Source organism: Chiloscyllium punctatum, chromosome 36, assembly GCF_047496795.1.
Source record: "Chiloscyllium punctatum isolate Juve2018m chromosome 36, sChiPun1.3, whole genome shotgun sequence".
In the NCBI taxonomy this organism is placed as follows: Eukaryota; Metazoa; Chordata; class Chondrichthyes; order Orectolobiformes; family Hemiscylliidae; genus Chiloscyllium; species Chiloscyllium punctatum.
Window position 1 is genome coordinate 34,708,695 of NC_092774.1, and position 23,116 is coordinate 34,731,810.

Consider the following 23,116-nt stretch of genomic DNA (forward strand, 5'->3'; position numbering starts at 1 on the left):
TGGCTGACTGATGTACTGACCCTCACAGTGCCCCACTGCCCTCAGTTATCTGGAGGGAGTCCACACATTTGCCTAAGGTGGTGCTTGAAACCTTTGTCATCTTTGGGATGGATCCCCATTCATTCCGTGCTATGGAGTCATGCAGCCTGGAAACAGACCCTTCAGACCAACCAGTCCATGATCCCCAACTAAACTAGTGCCACCCATCTGCTCCTGGCCTGTATCCAGTTTGTTAATCGTTTTGTTCATTTGTTCACCGTGATAGTTGGATAAATAAATTGCTGATTGTTGATTTTAAAGTGTTGGGGATTTATTCTTATCACTAGAGCAGGTTACACCACTTTTCATGCTAATTTTACAGATTATTGGGCGACACGCTCCTCTGGGTGTTTCTGTTTGAGAAAGGCGGTGCTGTCAGCCTTCGCTTTATAAGAGTATTGACGTGATGTACTGCTGAATGCAATGGAGTCAACATGAATCGCAGCCTCTCACTGTGGTTGTGGGTGAATCACCTTAATTTGGCTCTTAACTCAGAAACTGCACACAATTAACTGCTGAAACAATGATTTACACTTTATTGTATGTAACAACACAAATAAAACTCCTCAAGTAACCAAGTTCAACCTCACTCACAACTTGGCTATCTCCCAATTGATGGCTGAATTTAACTGAGTTTCCACCAACAGTTTATGTCTCTGGAAGTGTCCAGGGATTCAATGCAGCATTCTTCTTCCAAGTACTGCTGCTACATCATTCTGAGGTTGAATTCTGGTGGAGATTCCTCACTTTCAAATCTGTGATGTGATGTTTCTTTCGATTCTAACACCACCTCCCCACACTTCTGGAGATCTCTGGTCTGTAGCTTACCTTCTTATCCTCGAGGTTTAGTGCTTTGTTTGATACAGCCTTTCCTGCAAAAAACCCTTTTATGTCAGGGCCTTCCTTCCACAGACAAACTTAATTGTCCTTTTGTCATGAGGTTATTAAACACTTAGCTCATCTGTCCCAGGAAACAGTTTGTTGTTTTGCGTCCTTCTTCCCAGGGATGGTTAACTAGCAGAAATTAGGCCATTCAGTCTGTTCCACTATTCAATCATTGCAGATACGTTCCTCAACTCAATTCTCCCCGTAACCCTTGATACTTAAGAATGATTAAGTCAGCTCCACCATTCAATGAGCTGAATGGCCTAATTTCTGCCTCTGAGATCTTCTGATGTAGCAGTTTCTCAGTGGCCCTTTTGTTTCTTGGTCCAGAAAGAGTTCCTGCTGACTCAGGGAGTTTGGAAAGTTCTGCAGTTTAAAGGACCACACCACATTCCCCTCTGCCTCCTCTTGCGATAGTGGCAATTCCCAAGATCCCTTGGTATCCCTGAAAACAATCGAGGTGTCTGGAAATCTCTGCTGCTACTCTGGAACAGAAGGATTATGGGGAGAAAATTCAGAAATCTGATGTGCAAAGAGACTATGGAGTTCTACTCCAGGATTCTCTCAAGGTAAACTTGCAGGTTGAGTCAGTGGTTAGGAAGGCAAATGCAATGAAGGCATTTATTTTGATCAGACTTGAATATAAAAGCAGGGATGTACTTCTGAGGCTCTGTAAGTCTCCGGTCAGGCCACAATTGGAGTACTGTATGTAGATTTGGGCCCCATATCTCAGGAAGGATGTACTGGCCCTGGAACGTGTTCAGAGGTGGTTCAAAAGAATGGTCCAGGAATGAAAAATTTAACATAAGAACATTAGAGGACTCTAGGTTTAAACTTCATGGAGTTCAGAAGGATGGGGGTTGGGGTGGGATCTAATTGAAACCTACAGAATAATGAACGGTGTGGATGTTGGGAAGATGTTTCCATTGGTAGGACAAACTAGAACCTGAGGGCTCAGCTTTCCTGTCAAGGGAAGACCCTTTAGAACAGAGGGGACAGAAACTTCTTCAGCCAGAGTATGGTGAATCTGTGGAATACACTGCCACAGAAAGCTGCGGAGGCCAAGTTACTGAGTATATTTAAGACTGAGATAGCTAGGGTCTTGAGTATCAAGGGGATCAAGGAGTTCGGGGAGAATGGGGTTGAGAAACGTATCAGCCGTGATTGAATGGCGAAGTAGACTCAATGGGCTGAATGGCCTAATTTCTGCTCCTGTGGTCTTATGGTATGCTGATTTGAGGAGGGGGGAAAAGAGATGAAGAGAGAAAGACAGTTAAGGTGAAGCTCGATAGAGATGAAGGAAATATGAGAATTGTATGATAAATGGCAGAACACACAGGAGCACTGGCATACAGAGGGATCTGGGCATAGTGGTAATGCAGGTGGGCACGGTGGTCAAGAAGGTATACAGCACGCCTCCTTGAGTGTAAGAGTTACATTACAGCTGTTTATTCTGGCCACATTCGGAATATTGTGTGCAGTTCTGGTCACTGTGCTACTGGAAGGATGTGGGTGCTCTGGCTGAGAATACAGACAAGGTTCACCAGGACATTGCCTAGTCTGGAGGGCTCTCGTTATGAGCAGAGGAGGCATAAACCTGGATTGTTTTCTTTGGAAAAACAGAGGCTGAAAAGAGACCTCGACAAAATGATGAGAGACACAGATTGGCTCGACAGGGGTGGCAGGGTAGCTCAGCGGTTCGCACTGACACCTCACAGTGCCAGGGACCTGCGTTCGATTTTAGTGTCAGGCAACTAGCTGTGTGGAGTTGGCACATTATCCCTGCACCCCACCTCCCGTGTCTGCATGGGCTTCCTCTGGCTGCTCCGGCTTCCTCCTACAATCCAAACATGTATAGGTTAGGGTGGATTAGCGATGCTATGTTACCCATGGTGTCCAGGGAGAGGCAGGTTAAGTTGGATTGTCTGTGTGTAAATTGCCCCAGTGTTCAGGGATGTGTAAGTTCGGTGCATTAGTCAGGAGTAAATGTAGCTAATGGGGTAAGGGAACGGGTCTCTATGTGTTAATCTTTAGAGGGCCGGTATTGACTTGTTGGGCTGAATGGACTGTTTCCACGCTCGAGGGATTCTGTGATAGTCAGAGGTGTTTTTTTCCCCTCCAAAGTGGAAAGGTCAACTAAAAGAGGGCACAGGTTCAAGGTGAGCAGGGGACTGTTTGGGGGAGAGGTGGTGGGGGTGGGGAATCACACAGAGGGGTGGTGGGAGTTCCTGGAACGCACTGCCAGTGCAGGTAGTGGAAGCAGGCACCTTAACAATGTTTAAGGTGTATCTTGATAAACACATGAATGGGAGGTGAACAGAGGAACAGAAATCACACATGGGCAATAAATAGCAGGTCTAAGTAAGGATTAAGAATTAGCACAGGCTTGAGGGTGTGTGTGTGCCTAAACCAAGCGAGACGGGCCTGAGACTGTGCTGTATTGTATTGATACAGCTTTCCCCCACTATTTGAAAGTAGAGTGTTCCTTTCATAAGCCGAAATGGCCTAAATCGAAGAAGCAATTACCATGAGTTAATTTGTATTATGCCTTTCTTTGTAAAAACGCCAATCCTCTTCAGATTTCTTTCGGTTTGTGGGAGCAGGTATTAATGTAGGTCTTTTGTAAAAGTGAAGTAGTGAAAGCGAACTTTGGAAAAGTGGGGGATACCTTTATGCTGATGGAGGGAAGATGGGGGGCAATGAAGAGGGGTGGATGGAGGCTCAGGTGGAGAATAAACACAGAGACCAATTGAGCAGCTTGGCCTGGTTCTGTGCTGGAGACTCAATGGGATAGAGACAAATGTATCTATTTCAGGTATACCTGCAGAATGCTCCATCCAGGATAAAAAATGTCCTTCATCTGCTTCAGCATACAGGGCAGATGAGCAGTTTCTCCCCGGTGTGGACCAAGAGGTGATGCGACTGAGTGAAGCCTTTCCCGTGCTGAATGCAAGTGAATGGCCGCTGCCTGGTGTATAAATGCTGATGAATATTGGACAGGCGAGGAAGGGAAACCGTTCCTACATTCCCTGCATTTTCATGATTTCTCCATGGTGCGGGTGTCCTCGTATTTCTCCAGGTTCAACAATCAGTTGAAACTCGCTCACGTTTACAGCATGTGTGTGGTGTTACTGGTGAACCTGCTGATAATTGGAGGACTCTCATTCAGTCTGTAAAGCATGTTCCATTCACTGCTCTGGTGTGTGGGTGTGTGAGACTCCGAGTTTCCAGTCACACTGACGCTTAAAACCTAACAAAGCAGGCAGACCTTCTCCCCTTTGTTTTCAAGGCCATCAATATCCAAGTCCTGGTGAATCAATTGACTGTCAGACTTCGATGTGATGTTTGGTCTGAGATTTCTGCCTCCAAATTCTTCTCTTGTAATATTCCTGTGGAAAGAGATTGCAAAGGTCATCTCTGTCAGTCCACAATAGAAAGTCAAAACACACAATTCTAGTTTCTGTGGATCATTCTTTCCTCTCTTAATACCCAAGATCTTTGTGTTGATCTATATGTAAATGTATACAGCAGGGTAATGTGGTGGATTGCATACTCCATGAAGAGTTCACTCAAGTTGCTGAATGGACATCTATCGTGGGGTATTGACATTCTTACTGAAGATATACAATATGCTGCAGTACAATATTATGAGCCCAGAAACAACTGCAAATCAGGATTTTGGAGCCATAAACATTCCATCAAATACGTAACATATACCCCAGACTTATCTGTCTTATATTAACGCACTGTTATCTTACATTTCCAGAAGACTCAGATTTAAGTTTTAAGTGTGACTTTTTGTTAAAGAAGCCGTCTTTTGGACTCCTTCCATGCCATACTGACTCTATTACTGGAAATACATCCATACTACACCAGGATTCATGGATCAATGACGTGAGGCTTATCTTTATCCTCTTATAATTTTCTGTTGCATAAATGTTTCGACGAATGCCAACGCTTTTCACCAGTCATAGAGTCAGAGACATAAAGCACAGAAACAGATCCTTCAATCTAACTTGTCCACGCTGACCAGATATCCAAAATTAGTCTAGTTCCATTTGCCATCACTTGGTCCATATCCCCCTAAACCCTTCCTTTTCATATACCCATCCAGATGCCTTCACCACTTCCTCTGGCAGCTCATTCCATACACACACAACCCTCTGCAAAAAAAGGTTGACTGCAAGGTCCCTTTTAAATTTTTCCCCTCTCGCCCTAAACCTATGCCCTCTAGTTCTTCACTCCCCCTATCCCAGGGAAAAGACCTTGTCTATTCACCCCATCCACACTCAAGTTTTTATAAACCTCTTTAAAAAACACACACTCAACCTGCGATGGTCTCGGGAAAACAGCCCCATCTTATTCAGCCTCTCCTTGTGGTTCAAACCCTCCTACCCTGGCAATAGCCTTGTGAATCTTTTCTGAATCCTTTCAAGTTTCACAACATCCTTCTGATAGGAGGGAGACCAGAATTGCACACAATATTTCAGAAGAAGCCGACTGAAGCTGACTTTTGCAGAGTCTGCTCCCTGCTTGGATTCATATTTCTGCCTCCAGTTGCTGCAAGTGAACAGTGCTTCCCCCCTTCTCTCTCCCTCCCAGGATAAGGAATGGAAAGGGGGAGACATTGCTTCACTCCCAGATTTTGCCCAGAATAGCCCCCCTATTGTCTGAATGCACAAGTTGGACCATGAGCTTCTGAAGCTACTGCTGCTCCTCTCTCTCTCTGAATGAAGATTGAGCTTCACCCCAGACTGCAATTCCCTTCCTCTGTCCAAACATTTGTGAGCACAGCACATCTTTGTTGAAGTAAGGCATCTTTCCTGAATGTTACAATTAAAGGGGTGTCTTCCCCCTGATATTCAAAGGGATGGTCAGTCAGAGAAGGACCATGCCTTGTGTTGTGTGACATGTGTGACAGTTGCAACAGGATGTCCCAACTCCTATGCTCAATTCAAAGTTTGTGAGAGGATTTGTAGCTCGGGTGCTCATTGTTGTGGTTCTGTTCGCCGATCTGGGAATTTGTGTTGCAGACATTTCATCCCCTGTCTAGGTGATATCCTCAGTGCTTGGGAGCCTCCTGTGAAGTGCTTCTGTATTGTTTCCTCCGGCATTTATAGTGGTTTGTCTCTGCCGCTTCCGGTTGTCAGTTCCAACTGTCCGCTGCAGTGGCCATATTGGGTCCAGGTCAATGTGTTTGTTGATAGAATCTGTGGATGAGTGCCATGCCAGAGAACAGCCAGGGAATTCCTCGAAGTATGGCCTCTAGGCATTTTTCCAGCACCACATTTTTCAACTCTGGATCTGGGACAAGGTGTGTGGTGTGGGGGTGGGTGGAGGGGAGGGGAAATAAGGAAACTGGTGAAATCTACATTGATCCTATGCAGTTAGTGCGTCCCAAGGCAGAAGACGAGGTGTTCTTCCTACAAGCGTCAGGTAGCTAGAGCTTGGAGGGGAAGGCAGCAGAATACTTGCATGTCCTTGATGGATTGGGAGGGGGAGTTAAAGCGTTCAGCCACAAGGCGGTGGGGTCATTTAGTTTTGGCGTCCCACAGCTGTTCCCTGAAATGTTCTGCAAATTGGCGTCCAGTCTCCCCAATGTGGCAGAGACCACATCGAGAGCAATGGACGTATAAATAAATCTTATAAACAAATTGTACAAATTGTATAAACAAATTTGTTAAATTAAACAAATTTAACTTTAAGTTAAAGAAAATTTTAATTAAATTGGGTAACTCCATGAAACGGTTTGTTAGTCAGACTCAAGTCTTCATCCTCAAATGAGACAATGCCATTAATATCAGTGAACTGCTTTTTTGTTAGAACCACAAGTTCTTGATTTATTTTCACAACTTACTGATATTACATCTGCACATTCAATGTCAAACTCTGACATCAGAAATGACATGACACCATTAATTTTTTCTTACAATAATCCAACAAACAAATTAATAACACAGTGAATACCAAGTATCATTAATATGAAATTAAATTTGACCAAATAAAATGTAAAATAACAAATGGGGGAAGGGCAGAAGGTAAGAAATGCAGCATCATAGAAGGTGCTCCTCCAGGGAGTGTATTTTACCAACTACAACTGCTCAATATAAACAAACACTCTGACATGATCCTCCAGTTTTAATGTAAACCATAGCCCCATACAGTAGGTACCATTTAAATAAGTTAATAGATACAAGCCTTGAGCAAATCCAGCCTCCAGCCGGACCCCCCGCTTCTTGGAGCTCGGACCTTCCTCCAGCTCCGGGGGGTTGTTGAGCTCCTGGGCTCCGGCCGCCGCCGAAGAAGCCGCGGGCGCCGGCTCTCTCTCCTCCACCGCCGACATTTTTAATTTGTTTTCTCGTTCACCCGGTCACCGTCACCTCCCCCTTCCCGGGCCCCGGAAATTATACAAAAATAAACAATAAACCCCCCACCACCGGGGACTGTCTCCTTTTCTTCACAACTTTTGTTTGAAAAGTTCCGACTTTAATTTGAAATGTATTTTAAAGGTATTTTCTGAGGTAAACGATGCCTGTCTGCCCCCCTCCCTCCGTCAGAAACCGCCCGCTGAGTCGATGAGAAAACCGCAGCCTCGCGCCGCCATCTTTGTTTTTCTTCTTCATTCCGTCTCCTCCTTCACTGTCGCGCGTCATCCACGCCCCGCCCAATCAGAACGCACCTTACTCCACCTGACCAATGGCGCCGGCTTTGCTTGTCGTTTTGGTCCCACCCTCTGCAATGTCTCTCTCTGATTAGTCGGTACCGACCACAAGCTTTGGGATTGGTGGGGAATTTCACAATCACGTCAGTGTATCCGCCCTTTTCATTCCCATTCATTCATCCAACAGCAGATGACCCAGTTTACTGCAACGGGCTCCGGCGCTAAAGTGGTAGTGTCACATATTCACGATTTTTAACGTGATCAACCAATTCAACTGTGGCATCTCCACATCCACTCATTCAACCGAAGAGGGCTCAATTTAATGTAATGGGCTCCGAGGTTATAATATTTGTATCCCATGTTGAGAAGAAACCTCTCCCCATTCATTCAATAGAAGAGGGTCTATTTGCTGCAGAAGTTTTTTTTAAGGCGCAGTGGTACTGTCCCTACCTTCGAGTCCTGAAATCCCACAGCTATGAGGATGCGTAATAACAAATTTTGTAGTCATAAGTCACATGACACCAGGTTTATAGTCCAGCAGGTGTGTTTGGATGGGATCTTAGAGAAATATATTAAATTATGAAAGAAATAGAAATAGGATTTTCTACTGGTAGGTGAGACTAGGATAAGGGCGCATGGCCTCAAAGATTAGAGGTAGCAGGTTTAAAACTGAACGGGGAAGAAATTTCTTCACGGGAGGGTTGTCAATCTGTGGAATTCCTTGCCCAGGGAAGTATTTGACACTACTTCAGTAACCACGAGAAGATAATTCTTTTATTTTTCAAAAACGTAAGGGATATGGTGAAAACGCAGGTAAGTGGAGCATAGTCCACGAGAAGATTAGTCATGATTTTAAGGGCCGGAAGGCCGACTCTTGCTCCGAGTTCTTATGCTCTTATGTTGAAATCACAAGCTTTTGGAGTGTAGTCACTTCAGCAGATGAAGTCATGAGAAAACAAGTACAGGAAAGAGAATTTAGATAAATGAAAGACAGAGCATCTCAACGGTCAATTACTTACTCCCATTCCTATTTCTGATGATCTTACCACACAGCAAGTTGTGTTTTCCAAACATTAATTTTATTTCCATCATTTAAAAAACAAATATTTAAGGTGAACAGTTTGTGTCCAAGTGGAGGAAAAACATTGTGACCCACAACAATTTATACAGCACTGTGAATATCATAAACCCTCTCATGAGATATCATAGGAACAATTAATAAACTAGATTTATCACTAGTCACTCAAGTAGATACTAGAGAGGAGAAAAATTCCCAACATGTGCAGGATACTAATGAAAAGTTAGCAACCTGAAATGGTAACAGGAACAGCCCCAACCAGGAAACTCATTCTGACGTCCACTACAGTACCTTGCACTAATCTTCACTGAACACTGCAATTGCTTTCCTTTTCAGTTTAATGATCCACCTCTATTTTGAACGCCATAATCGAATCTGACTCCAACACACTCTCTGGCAGACAGTTCCAGAGGTCAAAGTATTTTCAACATTAACGAAGTAAGTTTTGGATCCGCCCCAAAGACAATTCCGCTGGACTTTTGTTTCCAAACATTTACAGGAAGTTCTTGGTATGGTCACATTTCCAATTTAGTGTGTTTATTCCAATTTTATAACATATTGGGGTGGCACACTGCTTAGCATTGCTACCTCACAGCGCAAGGGACCCAGGTTCAATTCCAGCCTCAGTTAACGGTGTCTGTGTGGAGTTTGCATGTTTTTCCTGTCTGCACAGGTTTCCTTCCACAGTCCAAAGAGGGGCTTTGGTACATCTGTGTGGACCTCCTCCAGATAACAGAGGGCAATGGGGCACTGTGAGGATCAATAGATCAGACAATCAAATCAGTCAGCAAGTTCTCTCCGGGAGACTTGTCTCAAGAAAGGCAGCGGTTTTCTTATCTCATCCATTCTCCTCCCCTCCACAAACTCCACAGACAGTCACCCCAAGGGTGGAATTGATCCTTGGCTCCTGGTGTCATGAGGCAGCAGTGCTAATCACTGAGTCACCATGCCACCCCTGAGCCACCGTGGGGTTGCAGTCCAACGGAAAACAAAGAGTGCACCAACTCTCACACTGCACCCACTGTCAGGAGAATCAGTCCTGGGGAGGAATCATGGCAGCATCAGCGGCAGAATCTGATTGTTGTGAGCGCTGGTGCCCCCGCTGGTGCTTCCGCAAGTTGCGGGAAAATGTAAACCTCTTCCCGCACTCAGGGCAGCTGAAGGGCCTCTCCCCAGTGTGGACTCGCTGGTGCTTCAGCAGGGCAGAGGAATCACTGAAGTCCTTCCTGCACTCGGGGCAGCTGAATGGCCTCTCCCCCGTGTGGACCCGCCGGTGGGTCATCAGTGTGGAGGAGCGGGTAAAGCCCTTCCCGCACTCGGGGCAGGAGAACGGCTTCTCTCCGGTGTGGACGCGCTGGTGCCTAAGCAGGGCAGAGGAATTGCTGAAGGCCTTCCTGCACTCTGGACAACTGAATGGCCTCTCCCCTGTGTGGACCCGCAGGTGGGCCACGAGGTTAGAGGAAACAGCAAAGCCCTTCCCGCACTTGGGGCAGGAGAACGGTTTCTCACAGGTGTGGATCCGCTGGTGGGTCAGCAGGTTGGAGGGCTGGGTAAAGCACTTTCCACACTGGAGGCAGGAGAATGGCCTCTCCCCAGTGTGGACCCGCTGGTGCCTCAGCAGGTGGGAAGACCTGCTGAAGGCCATCCCACACTCGGGGCAGCTGAAGGGCTTCTCACCCGTGTGGACCCGCAGATGGGTCAGCAGAGCAGAAGAGCGGGTAAAGCCCTTCCTGCACTCAGGGCAGGAGAACGGCCTTTCCCCGGTGTGGACCCACTGGTGTCTCTGCAGGGTAGAGGAATCACTGAAGGCCTTCCTGCACTCAGGGCAGCTGAATGGCCTCTCCCCTCTGTGGACCCGTTGGTGCTTCAGCAGGTCCGAGGATTTGCTGAAGGCCTTCCCACACTCTGAGCAGGGGAAGGGCCTCTCCCCGGCGTGGACGCGCTGGTGGGCCAGCAGGTGGGAGGAGTAGGTGAAGCCCTTCCCACACTCAGGGCAGGAGAATGGCTTCTCTCTGGTGTGGACTCGGCGGTGGTCCAGCAGGTGGGAGGAGCAGGTAAAGCCTTTCCCGCACTCGGGGCAGGAGAATGGCCTTTCCCCAGTGTGACTTCGCCGATGAATCTCCAGGACAGATGGGGCATGGAAGCCTCTCCCGCAGTCACAACACTTCCACGGTTTCTCCACGGTGTGGGATTCCTCTGGTTTCACCATGGCCGCAGCTACAGCCGCGTGTACGGCCCCTGCCCACAGTAAATTCCTCTTTCCTGGCCGTATAACTGTTTCAGGCTTTACACACAGTGCGCTGTAACAGAAGAGACTCTCATTCAGTCCCACTAATGCTGAAAATGGTCTGAAACAGGAACCAAAATGTTTTGCTCCTTCTCACAGAATCATCGTTGAAAATCGTTGAGGTCCCGATGGATTGAGTGACTGTCAGACATTGATGTGAAAGTGGGGACTGCAGACACTGGAGAGGAGTTGAAAAGTGAGGTGTTGGAACAGCATGGCAGGTCAGACAGCTTCCAAAGTGCAGGAGAATCGATGATTCAGGCATAGGCCCTTCATCTGTTGATTTTTAAACTTCAGTCTTCAGATCTTCAAATACTCTGGAAAAAGAGATTACAAAAGTCATCATGGTCAGTCCAGGGTAGAAATTCAGAACAAGCTACTCCAGTTTCTGCAGAACATTTTTTTCTTATGCTGTTCCACAAAATTGAAAGCATCCCACTCTCTCTCTCTCTCTCTATTCTCACTCCACTCAAACGAATTGTCCTGAAGGTGCTGATACAGGATCTTACAGGGACAGAAAAAGCAAAAACGTCAGGACTGACATCTTCGAATTTTGGATAACACCATGTGAAAGTTAATATCTTTCAGGATATTGGGATATTGCTGAGAGTGAGCAAGTCTGATTTTGGGAGCAAAAGAAGTGTAAATTCAGGTTGAACCTGCAATACAGCTTCTTGATAAATAAACAGACATGAATTGGTTATCGTCCCTATGGTGGGTGGGGGTGGTGGTGATATGTGGTGGGTGGAATGAGACATCAAGGCATTGACACAGACAACCAGAGAGAAACTGAACACACAGACATGGCAAACGATAGTGGCAAGCCAGAGTTAGATCTACAGCACAGAAACAGCCCCTTCGGGCCAACCAGATATCCTAGCCGAATCTAGTCCCATTTGCCAGCACTTGGCCCATATCCCTCTAAACCTTTCCTATTCATATACCTATCCAGGTGCCTTTTAAATGTCATAGCTGTATCAACAACCACCACTTCCTCTGGCAGCTCATTCCTTACACACACCACCCTCTGCATGAAAAGGTTACTCCTTAAGACTCTTTTAAATCTTGCCCTCCTCCACCCTAAACCTATTACCCTCTAGTTCTGGACTCCCTCACCCCAGGGAAATGTCCTTGTCTATTTACCCTATCCATGCCTCTCATGATTTTCTTAATGACTCTCAGTCACCCCTCAGCCTCTGGTGCACGAGGAAAAACAGCCCAGCCCATTCAGCTCAAACCCTGGCAACATCCTTTTAAATGTGTTCTGAACCCTTTCATGTTTCACAACAAGATTCTGATAGGAGGGAGACCAGAACTGCACACAATATTCCAAAAGTGGTCTACCCAATGTCCTATCAGCCACAACGCAACTTCCCAACTCTTATCCTCAGTCAGAGGATTGGGAAAAAGTTTTCAAAACCCACAAAAGACAACCAGGAAAGAATGCAGGGACAAACCAAATTTGAGGGTCAGCTTGGAAGCATCAATGAGAAATTGGCGGACTGGGTTTATTGGGGATCCGTACTTCTTGAGTACATATACGTATTTCTTTTCTGCTCTTCGCAGTTCCTCTGGGCTGCAAAGGGTGATGGCTCACTAAATAATCTCCTGATGCAGCTTCGTTTGTGGGTGTTGTGATGATTGCTTCTGTAGTTAGGTATTTGGTTTGTGTGTATTGTTTCTTGTAGACACTAGTTTGAAGTTCCCCATTGACTGTTCACTCTACTGTGACATCTAGGAATGGCACTTTGTTGTTGTGCCCTTCCTCTTCAAACCAGGAGCACCCCTCAGGCCCATAGTCTCACTACCTGGAACACCAGTATACAGAGTAGTCAAAGAACTCCACTGAAGACTAAAACACTGAGTAGAAGATTCATGCCACTCCATTCACTCCACCCAAGAATTCCTGAACACCAAAGACACCAAGATAGAAGAGGATGAAGTAATGCTGTCCTTTGACATAACAGCCCCATTCACATCCATTAACATCAACGTGGCCAAAGACACACCGACTACACTACAAGAACTACCAAAGACACAAACACCAAACAGCACCAACTTCATCAGCAAAGATAACATTGTCAAGCTTGTGGACCCGTATCTTATCACCCACTTCACATTCAATAACAAGCCCTACAAACAAATCAACAGAACACCCATGAAACCACCAATATCAAGGATCCTAGCAGAAACAATAATGCAGAGACTCGAACAAACAGCCCTCCCAACGCTCCAACCCAAACTTTGGGTCCGCAACAGTGATGACACCTTTGTCATCACAAAATGAAACACATTTGGGGAAACCTACAACACCATCAACAATATCCTTACTGGCATAAAATTCACAAAAGAGGAGAACAACAACAAAGTGCAATTCCAAGATGTCAGTAGAGCAAACAGTCAATAGGGAACTTCAGACTAATATCTACAGGAAAACAACACACACAGACCCAAGTACCTAATGCAGAAGCAAATCATCCCAAACAAATCTGCATCAGGACACTATTGCAATGAGCCACTACACAGTGCACCACCCAGGAACTACAAAGAGCAGAAGATAAATACTTATACAACATATTCAAGAAGAACGGGTACCCAATAAACCCTGTCTGCTGATTTCTCAACAACAAACTCAAACAAGCAGACACACGTGCAGAAACCCGAGCCACATTACCTTACATCAAAGACATCTGTGAAATGATGTCCAGACAACTCAAACCTCTCAGCATCATGGTAGCCCACAAACCTACCAACACACTTAAGCAGCAGCTAATGAACCTGAAAAAACAAATGTTATTTACAAATTACCATGCAAGGAAGTATAGACATGGACTCTGCCCTCATAGTTCTCTGTAGCAAGAAATGCTGGGATGAGATAAAGATTTTTTTCAGTCAGAAAGAGGTGACTCTGTGGAACTCATTGCCACTGAAATGAGGCAAGTAACTGAGTGCTTTTAAAACAGATAAAGATAGCCTCTTGATTAGTAAGGGAATCAAGGGTTACAGGGAGGAGGCAGGAGAATGGGATTGAGAAACATTGGCCATGATCGAATCGTGGAGCAGACTCAACAAGTCGAATGGACTGATTCTGCTTCTGTATCTTATGGATCTGTAACCACAAAGATCTGACTTAATTTTCACTACTTTTACTGTGTTCCTGTCGTATTTATGGCAAGCGTGTGGCAATATGTTGTAGATTTCTCAAGCTAGATCTTCTAATTTCATATCAAATATTGATAATTGGAGCTAATATTAGAGAGAGTAAAGGTGTTTATTTCTTGGATAAATAAACCTGCCATGCATTTTAAGCTTAAACCTTGCATACTTGCGAAATTAGCGTTGCCATTTTGCCCGCTGTCATCAAATCTCCAATTATACTTCCCTTTTACTTGATAACCCAGTTTGGGGAAATAAACATAACTGAGGTTTCGTGTTTTATTCAAGCGCTTTAAGCTTTTGATATAATGATTTTAAGCCATCTACACAGAGTGTGATTGAATTTCTAAACTTAAGTAACAGCCTTAAAGTATTGTTATTTGTGTCACTCACATAACTTTAATGTAAATATTGAATTAAACTTATTGAAAAGAACATACTTGCTGAATTAGAGTCAGCATTGTTTTCATTGCTTTGTCCATTATTCCCTTTCACCTCATGACCTATTTTAGAGAAAGAAAAAGATTGCATATGCTGGAACATTTACTTTTTTTTATAAAATGAAGAAAGCAGTTCAGTCAACTTCAATCTTCATCCAGTCACTTTTTAGAAAAGGTTGAGCAAGGTTACAAAATAATAATGCAAGGTTACCTAATTTGCAGCATTGCTTGAGACAGATTTAATAGTACAAGAAGTTATGATCTCCATTCAGTAATGTCTTGATTTGAAGATAGTTTAAGTTAAGCTAAGGGTGTTGCAGAAATTGAAGTCATTGTGAAAATGTTACCAGGGAAAACATTGGATAAAAAAAAAATCTGGTTTGAGTTTCTTCTTTGGGTATAAACAGATGCTGGATCAAAGTATCCTCCCAATATTCTAAAAATATGCCCACAAAATAAACACAATGCAACCTAAATAAATCAGGCCCAAAAGAAATTCAGAACCCACACTAATATATGGCAAGGAGGAAAGTTTTAGACTACAGGATAATAAAGATGGGTTGGTCAGATGAGCAGAACAATGACAGATGGAGTTCAATCCTGAAAAGATTGAGATGATACATTTCAGGAGGATCAACATGTTAAATCACAAGAACTGAGAATGTACTGAAGGTCAGAGTAAGGTATATGTGTTCATAGATTCTTGAAGGCAACGGGACATGTGGATGAAATGATTAAGGCGGCATATGAAATACTTGCCCTTAATAGTTAAGGCATTGAACACGAGAGCCAGGAGATCGTGATGGAACTGTACAAGACATTAGTTGGGCCACAGCTGGAGTAGTGGATCTGGTCGTCACATTATTAGCAGGATGTGATGGCACTAGAAAGGGTGCAGAAGGGAATACTAACTCAGGGTGGTGCATGTTGGTGGGTTTCAGCTATGAGGGTGATTAGATCGGCTGAAGGTATTTTCCTTGCAGAGAAAGCTGGGTGAGGACCTGTTTGGAGTGTACAAATAAGACACTTAGGATCTAGATAGGAAGAAACTTTTCCCCTTGGTGGACGGCTTCAGCAACTAGGGGACATAGATTTAAGGAAAGAGATAGGACATTTTAATGGAATTTAAGGAAAAATATCACCTAGAATGTGCTGGAGATGGATGAATTTATTTATGGGAAGAATTGGTTTGTTTGAAGGGATGGATATAATGAAATAAAACTAGTTCAGAAGATCATTATAATGTGCTAAGAAAAAGAACTGGAGGTCGACCTCCAATAGTGGAAAGAATCTAAAAAAGTTTCATTGTCCCATCTGAGAAAAACAATTCTGCCAAACTTCTCAAACGAACCCGAACATGTGTCAAAACTTGTTTGTTTAAAATCAATTGAACCTATTCCAAGTATTTAGGAAAATGAGAATCATCTTTAATCCTGGCCCTATTGTCTACAACCAAAAGTGATAGAAGCTTTTTCAGTTTTATTGAAATGGAGTTGTCAGAGATATTGGCTCATTAGAAGAGCAGAAGAGGGTTGTTTGAGCTTATTGAGCAGTTTGTAGACTCAAACAAGGATCCAGAAAACAATTTTCTATGGTACAGAAGCAAGGACAATTAACAAGGATTGATGTTGGTATTGTGTGTCCAAGTGTCTCAGTCTTCAAAGTTCTAGATAAGTTAAACTTCTGAAAAATTGAAGGTGTCAAAGGAAAATCAAGGGTTTTGGGGAAAAGACAGGAAAATAGAATTGAGGGTTATCAGATCAGACATGATCTCACTGAATGGTGGAGCAGAATGGCCAATACTGCTATTTCTTGCGGTAAATCGATCTGGGAGTTGATAAAAGCTTTTATGTGATTTTTCTTTGTACTCAGCAACATTTTGTATTTGGAAGAAGTTGGCTTTTGTGTTGGATCTCAAATAACGCTTGAGGCTCCACTGAGAGTTGTTTAGCAACTGAGGTTACATATCATCAAGTTAAATCAAAATAAGCAGCAAAATATATGGTAAAAGTGTAGGTGTGACTGCTGAAGGCCAAATAAAACATTTTCAGTCGCAAAAATGTCTTTACTCCATAATGTTTCATTTTACATGCAGTCAGTGACAACTCAAGCCAATCAAGGTGTCGCAGAGTAAAGTTAGGTCTCACCATGACAGCTGACATGTCTGCACAATACTATTGTAGCGCTCTTTAACCACAGGGTATATACTAGTGATTCATTTATTTTGCACTTTCCCCAACACCCCAAATTAGGTTGAGGTTTGTTACAGCATCCTGATGGGAAGCCCGATGTAACGTGCTCAGATTCTGCTGCAGTAGTGTAATGTGTTAAATTCCCAATGATTTCCAAAAAAAGTGAAAGGAAGTGGTTGCATGTGTTGACCCCACAGGTATTATTGATATTGGCTTTGAGATAGGGAACAACCATCACTTCCCAAATTGTGTTTTGTTTGCACAGTATGAAAAGCATTCTATTTTTAGACGGCCTAAATGCATACATAGTTTCTTATCAGCGTACCTTAAAATCAACATTAAAAAGCACAAACAATTCATTTTCACTGTAAATTACATATTTTAAAATCAAATATTGCAAGACATACAAACACATCAAGAAGTCAAAATTTGTGAAGAAAGCACATCTTTTCTGACAGTTCAGACAGGGAAAAACTTTGTTCTTGTGGTGGTCAGTGGAGACTTACTCGATCAAATATTAATTACCAGTGTATCTCACATAGATGCTGTATAAAACCAAGATCTTATTGATCACTGTTGACAAAATTAAACCTATTGACCTGACTCTTTACAAAATAAGAACATATTTTAGTACATAACATTTTCCCATAATACAGACATTTGCAGTCGTGCAGTTATGTGAAAAGAAACTGCGTTGTTAACTTAGTTTGTTGCTCCACTTCAGAAATGTTGTCTTCATTTATTTTGAAAAATCAACCCTTCCACTCTTTCTAAAGGTACATGACACTTTAATTTTTTTTTCTTTGCCAATTTTTTTTCACCAATAAAAACATTCACTTTTTTGGCATTGGGTGGGGGAGTTCTGCCAGATGCCAATTTCTTGCTGAAATTGTTTCACTTGACATGAGTCTTGCCAATAAATGACAGCAACAACAACAGCTAATACTGATGATAACATTTCAACAAGAGTATACCAAGGTCCTTCACATTATGTATCAACCAAGTTGGAGAAATGTGAGGATCTCCTTCTCGGCCTTTCCCCTCAGCTGAGGTGTGGTGACCCTCAAGATAAACCACCACCAGCCATCTCTAATGAGAGAGAACAGTCTAATCTTCTGGGAAGACTGTGATGAATGTGTTTAAAGTTGAAAGACTGTTGAAATATAAGGGGGCGGCACGGTGGCTCAGTGGTTAGCACTGCTGCCTCACAGCACCAGGGACCCGGGTTCAATCCCATCCTGGGGCGACTGTCTGTATGGAGTGTGCACAATCTCCCAGTGTCTGTGTTGGTTTCCTCCGGATGCTCCGGTTTCCTCCCACAATCCAAAGATACACAGGCTAAGTGAATTGAGTGAATTGGCCATGCTAAAATTGCCCATAGTGGTACATAAGTCAGGCGTAATTGTAGAGGAATGGGCTTGGCTGGCATACTCTCTACAGGGTCAGTATGGAGCTGTTGGCCCGAAGGACATATTTCCACACATAGGGATTCTATGACTGTAACAAACACTACATCTGACAAACAGGTATAAAACAGGATATATGAACATCAACTAGCCACAAAAATACATGATCCACTACCACTAGTATCTTTACACACAGACAAAGGAGGATACCATGTTGACTGGGACCATACATCCATCCTATGACAAGCCACTGTCCTATAAGCCAACCAGAAACACACACAAGAATTCCTTGGAACATGTCATTCCAACTGGAAATCTATTGATTTGGACCCCATCTACCATGCTCTGAGAAAAAGAACGGAAATGATATCACCCACCCTAAGAAACCAAAAGACATAAATATAAAGCAGGACATAATACCAGCGCTTCACTCGACTCACTGATAATGTTACCTAGTATGGTGATGAAACATCTGAAAATGACCTTCCAGCTCAGCAAGCAAACTTACATCCAGAATGAGAAAATTCTAGTTGATACAAAGGCTGCCACAAAGTTGGAATTCTCACCCAGAAATGACAGTTGATGGTGCCCTCACCAAGATGGATGCGCGCGCTCCCCGCCCCAAGACAACATGCGTCTTGCCCTCACGAATATGGCGACCGGTTGCCCCCAGAGGTCCTTCCCAAACAAAGTAAACACTGGGCCTGTGGAGCTTTTATGCGCGGCCTCAGGCCTCCCCTTGGAGTTTATAAACTCCCCAGTCTCCCTCCTCCCACCTCCCACGGTTTCCAATCCTCCCCTGTTTCACTGTCTCCTCTCTGTAAAAACAATGACTGCAGATGCTGGTAACCAGTCTAGATTAGACTGGTGCTGGAAAAGCACAGCAGTTCAGGCAGCATCTGAGGAGCAGTAAAATCGACATTTTGGGCAAAAGCCCTTCATCAGGAATAGAAACAGGGTACCTACAGTGTGGAGAGATAGATGTGAGGAGGGTGGGATGGGGAGAAAGTAGCAGAGAGTACAATAGGTGAGTGGGGGTGGGAAGAAGGTGATAGGTATGGGGGGAGAGGTGGTGGAGTGGATAGGTGGAAAAGAAGATAGGCGGAAAAGAAGATAGGCAGGTAGGACAAGTCATGGGGACAGTGCTGAGCTGGAAGTTTGGAACTGAGGTGAGGTGGGGGAAGGGGAAATTAGGAAATTGTTGAAGTCCACATTAATGCCCTGGGGTTGAAGTGTTCTGAGGCGGAAGATGAGGTGTTCTTCCTCCAGGCGTCTGGTGGTGAGGAAGCAGCGGTGAAGGAGGCCCAGGACCTCCATGGCCTCGGCAGAGTGGGAGGGGGAGTTGAAATGTTGAGCCACAGGGCGGTGTGGTTGATTGGTGTAGGTGTCCCAGAGGTGTTCCCTAAAGCGTTCTGCTAGGAGGCGTCCAGTCTCCCCAATGGACAGGAGACCGCATTTGGAGCAATGGAAACAATACAATGATATTGGCGGATGGGCAGCTAAAACTTTGATGGGTGTGGAAGGCTCGTTTAGGGCCTTGGATGAAGGTGAGGGAGGAGGTGTGGGCGCAGGTTTTGCAATTCCTGCAGTGGCAGGAGAAGGTGCCAGGGTGGGACGGTGGGTTGTAGGGGGGCATGGACCTGACCAGGTAGTCACAGAGGGAACGGTCTTTGCGGAAGGTGGAAAGGGATGGGGAGGGAAATATATCCCTGGTGGTGGGGTCTGTTTGGAGGTGGCGGAAATGTCAGCGGATGATTTGGTTCGTGCGAAGGTTGGTAGGGTGGAAGGTGAGCACCAGGGATGTTCTGATCTTGTTACGGTTGGAGGGGTTGGGTCTGAGGGCGGAGGTGCGGGATGTGGACAAGATAGGTTGGAGGGCATCTTTAACCACGTGGGAAGGGAAATTGTGGTATCTGAAGAGGGAGGCCATCTGGTGTGTTCTGTGGTGGAACTGATCCTCCTGGGAGCAGATACGGCAGAGGCGAAGGAATTGGGAATACGGAATGGCATTTTTGCAGGAGGTAGGGTGGGAAGAGGTGTAATCCTGGTAGCTGTGGGAGTCAGTGGGTTTATAAAATGCCAGTGTCAAGGCGGTCGTTATTAATGGAGATGGAGGGGTCCAGGAAGGGGAGAGAGGTGTCAGATGGTCCAGGTAAATTTAAAGTCAGGGTGGAATGTGTCGGTGAAGTTTGCTCAACCTCCTCACAGGAGCACAAGATAGCACCAATGCAGTCATGAATGTAGCAGAGGAAGAGGTGGGGAGTGGTGCCGGTTTAATTACTGAAGATGGACTATTCTACGTAGCCAATAAAGAGACAGGCAAAGCTGGGGCCTACATGGGTGCCCATGGTTGTCCCTTTGGTCTGGAGGAAGTGGGAGGATTCGAAGGAGAAATTGTTAAGGGTGAGGACAAGTTCGGCCAGATGAATGCGTGTGTCGGTGGAAGGGTACTGTTGGGGACGTCGGGAGAGGAAGAAATGGAGGGCTTGGAGGTCCTGGTCATGGCGGATGGAGGTGTAGAGGGATTGGGTATCCATGGTGAAGATGAGGCGTTGGGGGCTGGGGAAGCAGAAGTCTTGGAGGAGGTGGAGGGTGTGGGTGGTGTCTCGAACGTATGTGGGGAGTTCCTGGACTCGGGGGAATAGGACAGTGTCGAAGTAGGTACTCACTGTCTCCTCTCCCCGGGCGCTCAGGCCTGGCGACCTCTCCGGGATGTTTCCGAAACCGGTTTCTGTTCTGAAGGAGGATCACTGGACCCGTAACGTTTCCTCGGATTCTCTTGACACATGCAGCCAGGGCTGCTCAGCTTTTCCAGCGAGTCCTGTTCTTGTTCCTTAAGCCGCCGGCGCCATTCCTCTCCCACACTCAGTAACACTGCCTTTGTCCCACTACATGGCCTACACTGCACATGCGCCAACTCACAAGGGGCTGGGTGACCAGACCGTGACGTCACCGCGCGGGTAGTGGGCGCGGTTCGACGAGGCATCCAACCAATCGGAGACAATGGGGGCGGAGCGAATGTGTTCCCTGCTCCCCTCGCCAGCCACCTGAAAGGTGTGGTTTTTCTTTAGTTTTAAAAAAAAATTTCAGTCTTTTCCGAAATGTTATTCCAGACCTCGAAGGCTAAAACATTAGAAAACTTGCAAACATAAACGAAGGGATACTAAAAAAAATGAATAAAGATAAATTACGAAAGAAACCGAGCGCAAAATATCAAAAAGAATAGCAAAAGCTTCTGTTGGTATGCAAAAGGGAACAGAGTCGCTAAGGCCCCTTGGAAGATGAAATCGGTGAGTTAATAGGAGGAACACTGAAATAGCAGAGATGCTAAGTCAATCCTTTTCCTCAGTTTTCAAGCTGGAGGACAATAGTGCCATTCCTATTGGAACGGGTAAGTCAGAGGTGATAGAAAGGATAGAACTTAAACAATCAACGTTGAGAGGGAAAAGGTACACAGCAAACTATTAGGATTGAGGGCAGACAAGTCCCCTGGGCCTGACGGCCTACGTGCCAGGGTACTATATAGACTTGAGTATGGCATTTGAAAAGATTCCCCAAGGGAGACAGGTTCGCAAGGTTAGTACCACGGAATACAGGGAGAACTAGCCATTTGGATGCGGAACCAGCTCACAGGTTGGTGGTGGTGGAGAGTTGCTTTTCAGACTGGAGGCCTGTGATCAGTAGTATACCACAAGTATGGGTGCTGTGTCCGCTACTTTTCATCATTGATATAAATGCTGTGGATGTCAATAAATGAGGTATAGTTACTAAGTTTGCAGATGACACCAAAATTAGAAGTGTAGTGGACAGTGAAGATGCTTAGCTCAGAGGATAACAGGGTGGAGTTTAATTTAGATACATATGAGGCACTGCATTTTGGAAAAGCATATCAGAGGAGGACTTATACACTTAATGGTAAGATCCAAGGGAGTGTTGCTGAACAAAGAGACCTTGGAGTGCAGGTTCAGAGCTCCTTGAAAGTGGAGTCACAGATAGATAGGATTACGAAGGCGGCGTTTGGAATGCTTTCCTTTATTGGTCAGAGTATCAAGTATTGAAGTTGGGAGGTGATGTTGCAGCTGTACAGGGCTTTGGTAAGACCACTTTTGGAATATTATGTGCAGGTCTGGTCTCCTTCCTGTCAGAAGTTTGTTGCTAAACCTGAACGGGTTCAGAAAAGATTTAGAAGGACGTTGCCAGGGTTGGAGGATTTGAGCTATTGGGAGAAGCTGAATAGGTTGGTGCTGTCTTCCCTGGAGGGTTGGAGGCTGAGAGGTTACCTTATAGAGGTTTATAAAATCATGAGGGACATTGATAGGATAAACAGACAAGGTCTTTTCCCTGAGTTGGGGGGAGTCTAGAACTTGATGGCATATATTTAGGGTGAGAGGGCAAAGAAATAAAAGGGACTTAAGGGACAACTTTTTCACGCAAAGGGTGGTGTGGGTATGGAATTAGCTGCTTGAGGAAAGCTGGTATAATTACAACATTTGAATGGAATCTGGATGGAAGGGTTTAGAGGGATATGGGCCAAGTGCTAGCAAATGGGACTAGACTGTTTAGGCTAACTGGTCAACATGGATGAGTTGGAGTGTTAAAGTAGGGATTTGAGACGGCCAGGGAATCCTTTGTGGAGTCAGACCTACAGTCTCTCACGATTCGCCCCGGAGTTCGTACTCAGAGTCTGGAATAAAAGAAAATCCTCTTACAGGCAGTTTAGTTTAATTTTCGTGAACCCCTTTATTTACCAATAGCTCCACTGATACCGATAAGCTAAACTAGCTAGGTTCTAGTAACCTAGGAGAGTAGGGGACCTAACTCTTCAAGTACCCTGGCAGGTTACTCTGATGTATTGCTACAAAGCGGTTTCCTTTTCACAAAGGTTTACAAAAACATTGCATGTTCTTAATTCGTAAGGAAGAAAAGTTAATTGACAGGTCTCCGAACGCTTGACTAATCACTCCTACAGGCC

At 44.8% G+C, this 23,116-nt stretch overlaps 1 protein-coding gene across 7 annotated transcripts in view; it reads right to left on the bottom strand.

Moving 5' to 3' along the window:
• Positions 1-552: 552 nt before the first annotated feature.
• Positions 553-23,116, bottom strand: part of LOC140460366 (uncharacterized) — a 33,350-nt gene continuing 10,786 nt past the window's right edge. The window contains exons 1-5 of one of the 7 annotated variants that reach the window (XM_072554862.1): positions 20,814-21,127; positions 14,547-14,609; positions 7,123-11,267; positions 3,746-4,313; positions 553-1,409 (exon numbers count right to left, since the gene is read on the bottom strand). In XM_072554862.1, coding sequence (XP_072410963.1) covers positions 9,697-10,872 — 1,176 coding nt within the window. In that variant the 5' untranslated portion in view covers positions 10,873-11,267; positions 14,547-14,609; positions 20,814-21,127 and the 3' untranslated portion in view covers positions 553-1,409; positions 3,746-4,313; positions 7,123-9,696. Of the gene's footprint in view, positions 4,314-7,122; positions 11,268-14,546; positions 14,610-20,813; positions 21,192-23,116 lie in introns of those variants that run through there. The other 6 variants (XM_072554857.1, XM_072554859.1, XM_072554858.1 and 3 more) reach the window with 6 other exon arrangements.